At 28.2% G+C, this 13,078-nt stretch overlaps 4 protein-coding genes across 4 annotated transcripts; 1 reads left to right on the top strand and 3 right to left on the bottom strand.

Annotated features, from left to right (window-relative positions):
• Positions 1 to 2,411: 2,411 nt before the first annotated feature.
• EIN_294170 (superoxide dismutase, putative) lies at positions 2,412 to 2,987 on the bottom strand (the record flags this gene model as incomplete). The annotated part of the gene is made up of 1 exon (XM_004257690.1): positions 2,412 to 2,987. The coding sequence occupies one exon, from the start codon at positions 2,985 to 2,987 to the stop codon at positions 2,412 to 2,414; it is 576 nt and encodes a 191-aa protein (XP_004257738.1).
• A 1,117-nt stretch (positions 2,988 to 4,104) lies between these two features.
• EIN_294160 (hypothetical protein) lies at positions 4,105 to 4,785 on the top strand (the record flags this gene model as incomplete). Its single annotated transcript, XM_004257689.1, has 1 exon — positions 4,105 to 4,785. The coding sequence occupies one exon, from the start codon at positions 4,105 to 4,107 to the stop codon at positions 4,783 to 4,785; it is 681 nt and encodes a 226-aa protein (XP_004257737.1).
• Positions 4,786 to 9,057: 4,272 nt separating this feature from the next.
• Positions 9,058 to 9,948, bottom strand: EIN_294150 (ribonuclease S-F11, putative; the record flags this gene model as incomplete). The annotated part of the gene is made up of 1 exon (XM_004257688.1): positions 9,058 to 9,948. One exon carries the CDS (start codon positions 9,946 to 9,948, stop codon positions 9,058 to 9,060), a length of 891 nt encoding a protein of 296 aa, XP_004257736.1.
• Positions 9,949 to 10,635: 687 nt separating this feature from the next.
• EIN_294140 (ribonuclease 3 precursor, putative) lies at positions 10,636 to 11,958 on the bottom strand (the record flags this gene model as incomplete). The annotated part of the gene is made up of 1 exon (XM_004257687.1): positions 10,636 to 11,958. One exon carries the CDS (start codon positions 11,956 to 11,958, stop codon positions 10,636 to 10,638), a length of 1,323 nt encoding a protein of 440 aa, XP_004257735.1.
• Positions 11,959 to 13,078: the final 1,120 nt, after the last annotated feature.

Here is a 13,078-nt window from a genome sequence, read left to right as displayed (position 1 = left end):
GGATCATTCACTTTGAAAATTTTTGCCAGATCTTTTTGAATTATTTTCAGTCTCAGAAAACCATCCAAAACATTGATATTGTAGTATGGGTTGATAACACTTATAAACACTTTTGCGGATTCCAAACTTTCCATATTTTTATTGAACACCTTAATATTTTTATAAGCAATATAAATTTGTAACCGTTTATATTGACTGTAGCAAAATTCTTTTTGTTTTAACAGAAACAGCACAAACAAATAACACAATGAATCTGATACATCCAAAGAATTTGCCGAATCGTCGAAAGCCATCGCAGGTGCAGGTTTGGTCTTTTTGTTTTCTGGTATTGTCCAGGTAAGTGTATTTGTACTGCATTTTTCCATTAATAATTGATTTTCAGTTCACCTTTAATCTATTTTGACAATGTTTTAGAATAAAGTAAATTTATAGTTAATTTTGAAATACTTTCAATATAAAGAAAAAAATGACAAATTGAAACATAATCTAAAATCATAATTTCTAAAAACTATAAAATGGTTTCTTTAGACCATTTGTCGTAAATTTACACCTTTTAGCGGGTGACTATAAAACAATAAAATATTAATATTATTATTAACTTTATTTAATGATTTATTTTTATTGAAAAAACAACAATAGTTATATTTATTAAGAAGGTTGGGATAAATTGGTAAACAACACAATGTGGTGTTGGAATAAGGCATCATGGAGTGAAATAATTTAATCAACAAAACAAGATTTCCCACTGAAGTCTTCGCAAGTAGAAAAAGTATATTGAGACACAACAAAAGCTTGTAATTGCCGTTAATGACTAGCAATTGATCAATTGAATACAGGTGAGAAATCAAATAGTTTATATCATCAATTTAAAATGTTCATACTCTATTATGTTATGTCAAAAATAAATATATTCATTTAGCATTTTATTATTATTATTATTTTAGTAATAAAATAAAATATAACAATGTAACCTATCAATCATACCTCTGTGACTTTTTTTGTTTTTTTTCTTTTTCCCATTTAATCATCAATCTTTTTGTATATTTAATTTGTTTTTAAATGATAACAATCGAGTTTTACATTACTTATTATGTTTGTTGTTATACATGTTTTGTAATTTGTGTAAATTTCATTAGTTGTATGTATTCATTTTGATTAAATCATCCATTTCAACTTAATTATACCGCTTTTAATTTAAATTGATTTGTTGATATTGGTAAGTCATAACTGAGTTGTTTAGTATCGTTTTTTTTCAATAATTTTAGAACAACATAGAGGGAAGACTTTCAAAGTCTTGATGGCACACCCAGGCGCTTATTGTATTTAAATCAAACTAATTTCAACAAGTTTGTGTTTTGCAAAGCAAGCCATTTGATTGCAATAACACACGAAATAAAAATCAAGACTTTTTATCTTACATCAAAATAACACAATTAAATTGTTTTTTATAGTAATACAATATGTAAATGGTTTGAAATGATTGAAAAAAATAAGTATATTTTTGTTTTTTATGTTATATTATTAAAAACAAACTTTACATATTTTTATATACTTTCTAATAAAATTTATTAAAATCATTATTAGTAAATACATACTCGTATATAAAAAAAACATAATGACAAATTTGTTTAATTAAATTACAAAGTATAATTATTTATATTTATAATAAACAATAAAAACAAACACAATGAAATAAAAAGCAAGTTGTTTGAATTTTGAATAAAATTTCCCATATTTTTATCGATTCAAATCTAACAATTCTTTTTAAATTTACAAAGTAATTATAATTATAATGGTTGATCTTTTTTTAATTTTAAAATAATTTTAGTTTCAAATTTTTTAAACTAAAGTCTGTTTGACAAACAAAATACCAAGATTATTTTTAAAAATGGAAATTGAGTAAAAATGTTAAAAGTTGTATAAAAGTTAAACATTGCTTTTGAAGTGTTGAAATCATTTTTATGAAATAAACATATTTTTTTAAATAAATAAATCTATAAATAATATTTAAAAGTAGACAACATTAACAAATAATACATTCATTATTTATGTCTTAAATACTTTAGTAAACAACATCAAGTCAAACAATTAATATTATTCATCGCTTTTGTGTTTTTTTTCAATTTATTGTTGAAATTTAATACACAAAATGTTTATTTGTCAATCTTTTCTTATTGAATTATTCATGTCTGTCTGTTTTTATGTCTTTTATAATATGATTTACCATTAATTATAGTATATATTTAACTAATGTTTAAATGGTATTTATATAGTTTAAAAATAATAATTTTAGTAGTTTTAATTAAAATAATAAAATATATTATTATTAATATATTTATTGAATTATAATTAATATAATGATAATTATAGTAATTATAGATAAACAAACAAAAAGTTGTGATATGAGTAACTTAAGCGAGGTTTTGTTCGACGAACTTCCAGTTGACGACGTTCCACCAGTGTTCAAGATAAGCAGCTCTGTTGTTTCTAGTGTCGATGTAGTAGGCGTGTTCCCAGACATCACAGGTGAGGATTGGTTTCATACCCTCTGCCATTGGGTTAACAGCGTCGTGTGTGTCGATGATCTCGAGCTTTCCGTTGTGCTCGACCAACCAGCACCACCCACTTCCAAAGTGTCCGACGGCTTTCTCGGTGAACTTCTTCTTGAAGTCTTCGAAACTTCCGAACGCGGCAGCCAATTTGCTTTCGAGTTCAGCAGATGGCTTCACGCCACAGCCACACATGCAGTTCCAGTAGAAAGCGTGGTTCCATGCTTGAGCGGCATTGTTGTAAATAGCTTGTGTTGGTTTTGTTTTAATAAGCTCTTCAAGTGTCTTCTTGGCGTTGTCTGTGTTGGCGACCAACCCATTCAACTTTGTGACATAAGTCGCGTGGTGTTTGTCGTGGTGGAACTCCAAAGTCTCAGCACTGATGTGTGGAACCAAAGCAGTTTTTTCATAAGGGAGTGGAGGGAGAACGAAGGCCATTGTGTGTTTTTTATTCAGATTTGGTCGGTCTTAAATACGACTTGTTTATTTGCCTTGAAAATGTGAAAGTTATTCATTTCTTCACACAAAGCCACTTCTTTTCACACTCTCCACATTTCTTTCATTGTAATTGGTATAAATAATTAACGAGCTGTTTTTTATAATTACATTATAATTAACGAGTTTATTAATTATTATTTTGACAATAATACTTATTAAAAATGAAATAAATTAACGAGGTTAATAAATATTATAATAATCCAACTCGTTAAATAAACAACTTGTTAATTTGAAATACTTGTGTTAAATTGTTTCAAAATCGAATAATTGATAAAAAGACAAAATCTATTTTCAACTATTTTGTAAAAAAAAAGTGGCACTTCTGATTGGACAATGTTTGTCAAAAATGACCAGATCTTTGTTGAAAAAATTTTAGTTTTAGCAACTTTTCCCAACTTGCAATGCAAAAACAGCGCAATCAATTGTAACAAATCTGTTTCAAATTTCACAATTTTGGTTGTGTGCATTTTGTTTTGAATTACTTTTGGACATTTCCTATTTTTTTATTAATATTAATTATATTTGCTTAATAATACCATTTATTTAACCATTAAATTATAGTTCTGTTGTTATACAAAAACCATACATTGAATGTTTTCAAGTTGGCGATAAAACGTCCGTTATAGAAATAGAGAGTAAATGACCAGAATATGTGAACTGACACGTGTGCCAGATCTCGCGTCTTGGTATGAGGTTTTCAATGCAAGATCGCCACGTCCACACTTTTTGATTCTGCTTTTAGATTCATAAATTTGTAAGTGATATTATTAAAACTATAATTAATAGAACATTTACTATAAACAATTTATTGTAATCTTTTTGAAAACAAAAACACAACTGATTTTTGTAGTTAAACACCAAGTTAATATTTATATGTTTTTATCATTGTATTTATTGTAAATGAGTGATAACTTTGTTTATGATAAATAATTGACTGGACAACAAATAAATATCAAAAATATCACCGCAAGACGTCTGGACAAGATCACACGACCAGATTTGTTTGAAAAATGAGGTGGTTCTATTTAAATATTTCTGAGAACAAACAAAACAAGAAATGTCGACTTGTCAAAAAGAGTGTTGTGCAAAGAAAGAGAGCTGCTGCGAGAAAGTGTGCCCAGCCAAAAAGGCATACGAGGAGTTCCTCCGTGCCGTCCCAAAAGCACAAGTAGGTGAAGAAGCCCCAACATTCAAGGCACAAGCCCTCTGCCCATGCAATGGAATTGTCGATTTTGACTTTGAGAAGGTGAGAGGAAAGTTTGTTGTCTTGTTGTTCTACCCACTCGACTGGACTTTTGTGTGCCCCACCGAGATGTTGGGATATTCCAAATTGGCTGAAGAAATGAAAGACGTCCAGTTCATTGGCATTTCAGTCGACTCAGTCTTCTGTCACAAAGCGTGGTGCGATGCTCCACGTGAACACGGCGGGATTGGGAAGTTGGCATTCCCATTAGTCTCTGATATCAAGAAGTGTATTTCTATGAAGTACAACATGTTCAATGCGGCTGATGGCATCGCAAGACGTGGTTATGTCGTTATTGATCCAAAGGGTATCATCAGATATATGCAAGTCAATGACAATGGCATCGGAAGAAACACTGAGGAGACTAAGAGAATCATCGAAGCTATCAAATTCTCTGATGAACATGGCGAAGTCTGCCCACTCAACTGGAAGCCTGGAAAAGACACCATGAAACCATCACCGGAGGGTGTTGCTGACTATTTAGTCAAACATTAATTCATTCAAAACTTTTTATTGTTTCTTTGTTAGGTTTTATATATTATATAAAACAACTCAATCAATTGGATTTGATGTCTTTTCATATATGAAGTTATTAAATTCATTTTCATTATTTTATCGTCAAGAAGTTTTTTAATGTGCTAAATTCTAGTAATTTGTTGTTTTGTTGTTGCATTTTTGTGGTCTTTTTGTTGTTTGAAAAAAACACCAAATTTGTTCTTCTTTTTTAATAAAGTGGCATATAAGTTCCGATACGTCTGCTTTGTAATTGTAGTCTTGACTTTAAATTTCTATGTTCTTGTTATTCATGGCAATTTCAAAAGCTTTTTCTAAGTGTTGTGTATTTGTTTCCACTTTTTTGGTGTACTTTATGTGATTAGATTCGAAGCCTTCTAACTGCCAAAAAGTGATTGCTCTATAAACACGTTACTAATCAACTAGTTTGTGTCTTCATTTACACAAAACACAAATTTCTCAACACCAATTTCACAATCAAATTTAACATTCCCACAAATTTAAAGTTTTTTGTTACATATAAATAATTCATTATATTTAGTTTAATATAAAAATATATTCATTATTATCAAAAGAAATGCCAAGTCAACGAATTTGCAACAAATGGGTGGCTTCACAAAAGTCTCTTTTGCAATTGATAAAAGTTTGAGCTTCTGGCAGTCGGCACATTCCTTCATATCCATTTTTCAATATTCCCTTCAATATCAATTTCTATGAAAAGCCAACATTTGTAACTTCCAGTTTTGCAGTTTCTGATTCAAAGATAATTGTCTTTTTAAAACTTCAATATTGCCATTAATGTTTATATCTTTAAGTTGGTGTTGTGTATCTTGTATATGGAAGAGTTAATACACACTCAGTCTTTGAAACACTTGTTATTACTTTTTATTAAGTCACAACAATTACACAATTCAATTTATTTATTTGAAGTTATAAAATCAATTTTTGAAAAGTTTTGAGACTATTCAAATAATCCAAACTAGTTTTTGGTGATAATATAGTTTGAAAAACAAAACTTTTAAAAGGGTATTAAAATTGCAATAAAACATTCCTTTGTTGTTTTTTCAAAAACACAATTTTTTTTACTACAACTCGTTCAATTACTTTATTGAGAAAATAAAATTACAATTTATTGGCCGTTTAGTGTTACACAAATGTCAGATGGTGATAAGCTATTTGTAAATTTCAGTGTTTTTCCACTTGTCACTGAAAGTTCAAATCTCTTTGTTTTGATATTAAACAAAGAATTTTTGTTTATTTTGTTTTGAGTGACATCCATGACCCTTGTAGATACTTTCAAGAACACAACTTTTCTCATCCGAGGTAGTTGCTACAAACAAGTCAAATCACTTGAATTTATTTATAATAGTTTTCTTTCCATGCAAATTCATCTTTCAAATAATGCATTTAAAATAGTAATTTAAACACATTTATTCAAATAATATAATCAAATGAATCCTTCTTAATTTATTTTTGAGCTTTCAAAGGGGTTTCTGTTATAAATTTTGAATATAATAAAGTAAAAAAGGTCAATACACAAAGTACTTTGAGAGAGTTTAAATTGTTACATCGGAATATCTTTGTTTATTGGTTTGAAGAGTTTTGTATGGTTTAGAAACATTGTTGTATTATCTTAATTGATAACAACTATTAATAAATAAATTAATTTGTGTTTCACCATCCAACTTTTTATAATTTAAATTGTTGTTTAAATACTTGTGTTTAAATTAACACTGGTTATTAATGTTTTGCATCACAAAACAACATATTTGGTTTTGACAATCACACAAAACCATTTTTTAAAAACTATAATCATACATTAATATATTAAAAACAATCTAGTTATAACTCAGTTAATTTAATTTAATTGTTTATTAAATATTAAATTAACATCGAAAATAGTTTAATAACCATTTCAAAGATGTTTATTTCCAATAAACATTTTTCAAAATGTCAATAAATTATAAATCTTTATAGTATCTCTAATTAACATTGAATTAATAATCATCATTACAATCAACACAACACACAAATTGACTATTTAACAACAAACAATAATCATTTGTTCAAATATAAACAACTTTTCAAAACTGAAAACATCAGATGACAACACCAAGCAAAAACGCACAAACTGACACAACAAATTTGGCACTTGCGTTGAGTAAGTGCGATGTCATAAATCATCTTTCTCTTGATGAAATACTCAACAAGTTGAATGCAGATTCCTTATCTACTCCAAAAATAGAATACCGTATTGAGTATAAAGAGAAGATAGTTGAAAAAATAGTGAACAACACAGATGGAGACTTTATTGAGAGGGAGTATCTCAATTTAATTAAAAGTAGATTAAGTAATTATTATGGAGATTATATACATAACAAATATACCCTTTTGGATATATACGAAAATGTTACAAAGTTGAAGAACAAAGTGCTGTCATCAGAAAGTGGCATGGACGTGGAAGAACTGGAGAGGGGTGTTGGGCCAATAAAAGGGATTGTATTTAATGAAAATAAATATGATAGATGTGACAACTCTATAACAAAAATAAAGACAAGGAAAAGCTCTGTTTTGCTGTTGAACAAAAAAATGGCAACCAATATGGAAATTTTATATACAAAAAATCAGTTCATGTCTAACCTATCGTTACACATATGGACTTCAAAATGTTGTAGGAATAGAAGACCCCGATGGGTATCTATTCACTTTGAAAGAAGACGGTGTGACAAAAATAACGAGATACCAAAGAGACAGAAATGCGTCCAAATTTCATTGTGACTCAAACATATGACCACTTGTTGTTTTATGACGGTAGAAGTTACATTTACAAATCAACAATGAGTTCAATAAGTGAACTTGGTAAGTTGCCAGACCAATATCCAAGTGCTCCATCTCAAAAATTTGGTGATGACACAAACGGAAATGTGGAGAATGTGGTTGTTTTTCAATTGCTCTGAATAAATCAATTTCACATTTAAGTTCAAGTTAATATTTTATAATAAATGTATTATAATTAAATTATAACATATCATCTTTATTTTAGCAAGACAACTGAATTATTATTTGTGAAAGTGAGAACTAAATAAGTTTATTTTAGATCATAAATATTTTTAGAATGATAGAAAACAAATTCAAAAACACAAAATCAATTAGTTTTTGCACAACTTAATTGTCTTTACAGACCAATGTTTACATTTTCACATGTTCAGTATAATCAGTACTTGCTATAACGAGAAAGACAGAAGAGTTTTCACATGAGCACTTCCGACTTTATTGGTTTTTCATAATTCAAATTGGTTTGTGACACACCATTCTTATTTAAAAGTCTTTTCAGTTCAAATTAAAAATTAAAATAATAAGATTTTATTGTTATCTTTGAATAAGAACAACACATATAATAATATACTCCATCAAATGTAATAAATGTATTACACATTTGAAGTGTTTATTATCTCCAAGTTGGTGTTATTGAATAAACTTTTAATATATATATATATATATATAATTAAATAATACTTTAATAGTGTTGTTATTATGTGTTGAAACTAACAATTCACATTAGTTTTTCAAACTATATGTATCTATTTTGTAAATGAAACTATTCATGATTGTAGTGCTAATTTTTTATAGTCAACAATAATCGAGTATATTAGTTGTAACAATATATTGTAAAATAACATTCGTTTGTTGTTGTTATTTTTATATTGAATAAAATAATATATTGTTTAGATAGTTTAGATAGTTTAGATAATGAAATGCAAATAATGATCAAATGACACCGAAGATAAAAATTTTTAATATTAAAGTGGATAAACATATTGTTTTTGTATTTTTTATTATTGAATTGTTGATATATTTTCACATTTAAAAGTGAAAAGGTACAATGAAAAAAATCTATTTTTCGTAAATACAAAAAATAATTTATTTGTCGGATTCAATAGAATTATTTAATTTTTTTAATATAAAATTGTATTATTAAGTATAAATTTGGTTTAAATTCAACAAAAAGTACAGATTCAAAAACAAAAAAAATATAATTATCGTACATTCAAATGATTAGCCAGTTGTGCGACAAATAGACCCTTTACATTATAAGTCTTAATTTGTATAAATAATCATTTGTTATGTCATATAAATTTATAAAGTAACCAGATATAACGCTTAATTGTTTTAATGAGTATTTCATTTAAAATGTAAGTCATTATTATTGTACAAGTTACAACTTATAATCGTGACAATTAATAAAACAAAATATCAATAAGGACAATCACTTCTAGGGGCCGTGACTGGGTCAAGCAAAAAATCAGGAAAATGAATAAACATCACCTCTGTGTTGCACCTTCTTTTTTCTTCGTTGTAATTTTTATCAAGACATTTTATAAGTTTAGGATTAGGTGTGTTTACAGATAACGGGTCGAAACACATTTTAATTTCATAAATTGACGTCATTTCAACACATGTAAATATCACATCATTTCCAATGACTTTTTGAATTGCGTTTCTGAGCTTATCTATGTTATAGAGTTTGTTGGTCACAACTTTCAAATCACTCTCTTGTAAGATTTTCCACAAATCGTATTTTTTAAACAGTCTAATTGCCGTTTTAATATAATTGACAATACCATTATTCCCAACAAAATTTTTCATTGAACACGTTCCATGTTTGTCAAATTGATAAATTGAAATGCCACACCTATCAACGGATATCCAGTTTTGATAAATGAGGCTTTTCAGCTCCGAGTCATCAAGTATGATTTGTTCTGCTTTTGAAATATGAACATCGGTTTTGCAACAAACCAAATTTTTATGAGCGTCATTTTGAGGCCATAACCCATGCAAGAAAAAGCCCTCATTTACATAAGGAGTTGAAAAGGGAAGTGCACATACATTGTCTCGACACTTTTCCCCGGGCCAATATTCAACTAGAGCATATGAAAGAACTTTTTTAATGTTTTGGTATTTTTTACAATAATTGTAAAATCTAAATTTGAGTACTTTAGGTGGAAATGGCACTTGTTTTGGTTGCTCACTTTTACTTTTAGATGTTTTTTTTCTGACTTGATTCTGCTTTTGTTTGAGATTCTTTTGGTCTGGCTCCTTGTTCTGTTTGTGAAAATTGGTGTTGTTTTTCTTGTGTATTTTCATCAGGGTTTTGACTTGCACCAGAAACAACATTTTGAGGTTGTTCTGTTTTCTGAGTCATGGGAAGAACACCAGGATGTAGTGGGAAATTTGGGTAAATGGAAGGAATACTATGTCCTTGCGGTCTTGTTGGAAACATAGTATGTCGTTGTTTAGGTGGATAGTCAAACTGTTGGACACCAGGAACAAAAGGTAAGTGATGTACATTCTGTGGATGTTGGGGTGGAAGAAAATAAGTTGGAGTTCTACTTTTTGCTTGAAAAACTTGTTGGGTTGGAAGACCAAAACTGGTTCGTTGTGGTCTGTTATCAAATGACGGAAGTTGATTTAAATGATGACTAGGACGGATATTTAAATGAGATACATCTCTAGGCACAATCGGTAAAACTTCACCAATGGATTGCATTTCTGGGAAAGTTTTTTGTCTTTCTTTATTATTTAATTTCTTTTGATCTTCACTGTTATCTGACTGATCTGGCTGTTCAAATGCCAACACTTGAAATAACAAGACCAATTTAAAGAGCATCACTTAAAAATTAAAATAATAGTGGTGTAAAGTTGAAAAGTTATAACATTAAACAATTGAAGTTAAAAAATTAAATGAAAATGATTATCAATAAAAAATAAAATGTATTAACTCACTTGCAATATCTTTATCAAAACATGGAAATAACATCAAATTTATCATTTTTAAAATTCACAATTATTTCTTGGTGCTGTTTTTGGATTAAGAAGATACTCTGGGAATTTTTTGAACATGACCTCTTTAGCACATTTTCTTTCTTCTTTTCTGAACATATAAGGAGGGCATTTAATCATTTTTGGATTAAATTTATCAATATAAATATCATAACATGTTCGTATTTCCGCAATTGAAGTCATTTCAGAGCATTCAAACACGGGCTCTATTTTCAAACTTCTTTTTAATATTTTCTTCAAATCAGAAAGTGCATATAATTTTTCCGTTTCAACTTTCAATTCGCTTTCTTGTAATAATTTCCATAAATCATATTTATCGTACAAAAAGAGAGCTGTTTGCATATATTCTAAAGGTCCTCTATTTCCAACATAAATATCCGATGAACAACTTCCATGTTTGTCCCATTGATGTATTAAATGTCGACATAAAGTGAGTGACATCCATTTATTTCTTATATTTTGCAATAATTCTTTGTCATCCACAACTTGTTCTTCGACTTCAATATCTGAACGTGGGTATACACAACACATGAGAATTCTGTTGTTACTATATTGTGGCCAAAAGCCATGAAGCCAAAATCGTTCTTTAGTTTTGTGGGTACCTTTTGGCAGTGAACATGTTTGTCCATCACATTTGGCACCTGGCCAATATTCTACATATACCATCAAATTTAATTTCCTTGTAATAGGTTGGTAAAATTTGCACATTGGATAATTTTCTAGATAAATAATAGTTGATGGGTGTATAACAACATCGGGTGGATATTTAATAGGAACATTTTTTTGTTGTTCTTTTTGATCTCCACTTAAAAGTTGTGAAGGTGTACTTGGTGTTGCTGGATATAAATCTTCGCGTTTTACTCGGAGTTCTTTCAGCTTCTTTTGATATTCAGAAACTGCGTATGTTGATCTCCTGTGCTTTCTACGTGATATCGGTTTGTCTTCAGAAGTCTTAGTTTTTGGACGAACATCTTGTGATTGTTGAATTTGTTTTGTAGGTTCATCTGTTGGTTTAGTTTCATCACTTTGAGATTCTTTTGGTTGTTCTTTTGGTCGAACAACGTCTCCTTCGTGTTTTGTACGTTCTTCTTGAATGGGGTGAACTAATTTTGGAAGACTTTGAATTGGTATTTGTGATTTTTCGGACTTCTTTTTGGACTTTTTAGAAGTAACAACTGTAAAACCATGTTCTTCTTCTGGATGTGGTAATGTTTCTTTTAAAGGATTCAATGAAGGAAATACTTCTAGGTTTTTCGAAGTTTCTTCGGGTTGTTCAAATGCAAGTAATATCTTGAATACAATTAAAAATAACATAAAATTAAAAGTTTTACAATTTTAACATCAAATTTTTATTTATAAAAATTGAAGTCAAAAACGTGTAATACTATAACGTTATTTAAAATTTACTATAATTGTTTTGATACAGGTATTATTTCAATTTTCATTATATAACAATCTTTGTTATACAATTTTACTTGAGTTTGGTAAACATAAAATATCGAATTATCATAAAAACACATAAACAACATTTATTTTGAATTTTAATTTATTTAGTTAAAGACCAACAGAAAATTGTCGTACACTTGTGTTTTTAGTATCAAACAAACCAAAAAATCGGGTATATTTTTCACATATAAAATTTGACTAAACAATCAGGAAAAAATTTGGGGTTTGAAAAAATAAAAACCCGACTTTATACAGAAAAAAACCTTAAAACAATGTGTACGACTATTTTCTGATGTACGACAGTTTTCTGGTGCTCTTTATATGTCAAAAAGTAAAAAATTGAACAATTTTAAAAATAAAAACATTTTTTTATTTTTAAAATAAAATAAAATCGTTTTCCATTTTATTAAATCGTATTATAATAACATTTTTGAATAACCAATTATAAGGAGATGCAGTAAAACCTCCCAAGAACTGGAGGGTGTGGTAATTTTGTTTTCTCGAGAGCGGGCATTTTTAGCCAATCAAACCTTAATTACCACTCTATAGAGAACTCTATTTTTAGTTTCAGTCTAAAAAATGCCTGCTCTTGAGAGAACCCGCTCTTCAGAAATACCGCTCTTGGGAGGTTTTACTGTATTGTTTTTTAAATTGATAAAAAAACTGACGTGAATATATATCATATATATGATTATTACAGTATTTTATATGATCAAACTGTTATGATAATATTAATTTATATTTAATGGTAAATATTTTAAAATTCAACATATAGATTAAAAATTAATCGACTTGTGTAATCTTTTGCATATTTTGTATAATTAAATTATTAAAAATTGCAATTTGTTAAATAAATCATATTTCAAATGATATATGTGTAATATTTTCAATTTGAATATGTTACTTTTTATTTTAATTGTTATAAAGTTATTTTCATTTGTGCAATAAAATTAAACATTTATCATATAACATTTAATTAATTTCGATT

The sequence above is a fragment of the Entamoeba invadens genome (genome assembly GCF_000330505.1).
Source record: "Entamoeba invadens IP1 unplaced genomic scaffold scaff_1105074726009, whole genome shotgun sequence".
In the NCBI taxonomy this organism is placed as follows: domain Eukaryota; phylum Evosea; order Mastigamoebida; family Endamoebidae; genus Entamoeba; species Entamoeba invadens.
This window is presented reverse-complemented; position numbering and strand designations above follow the sequence as displayed.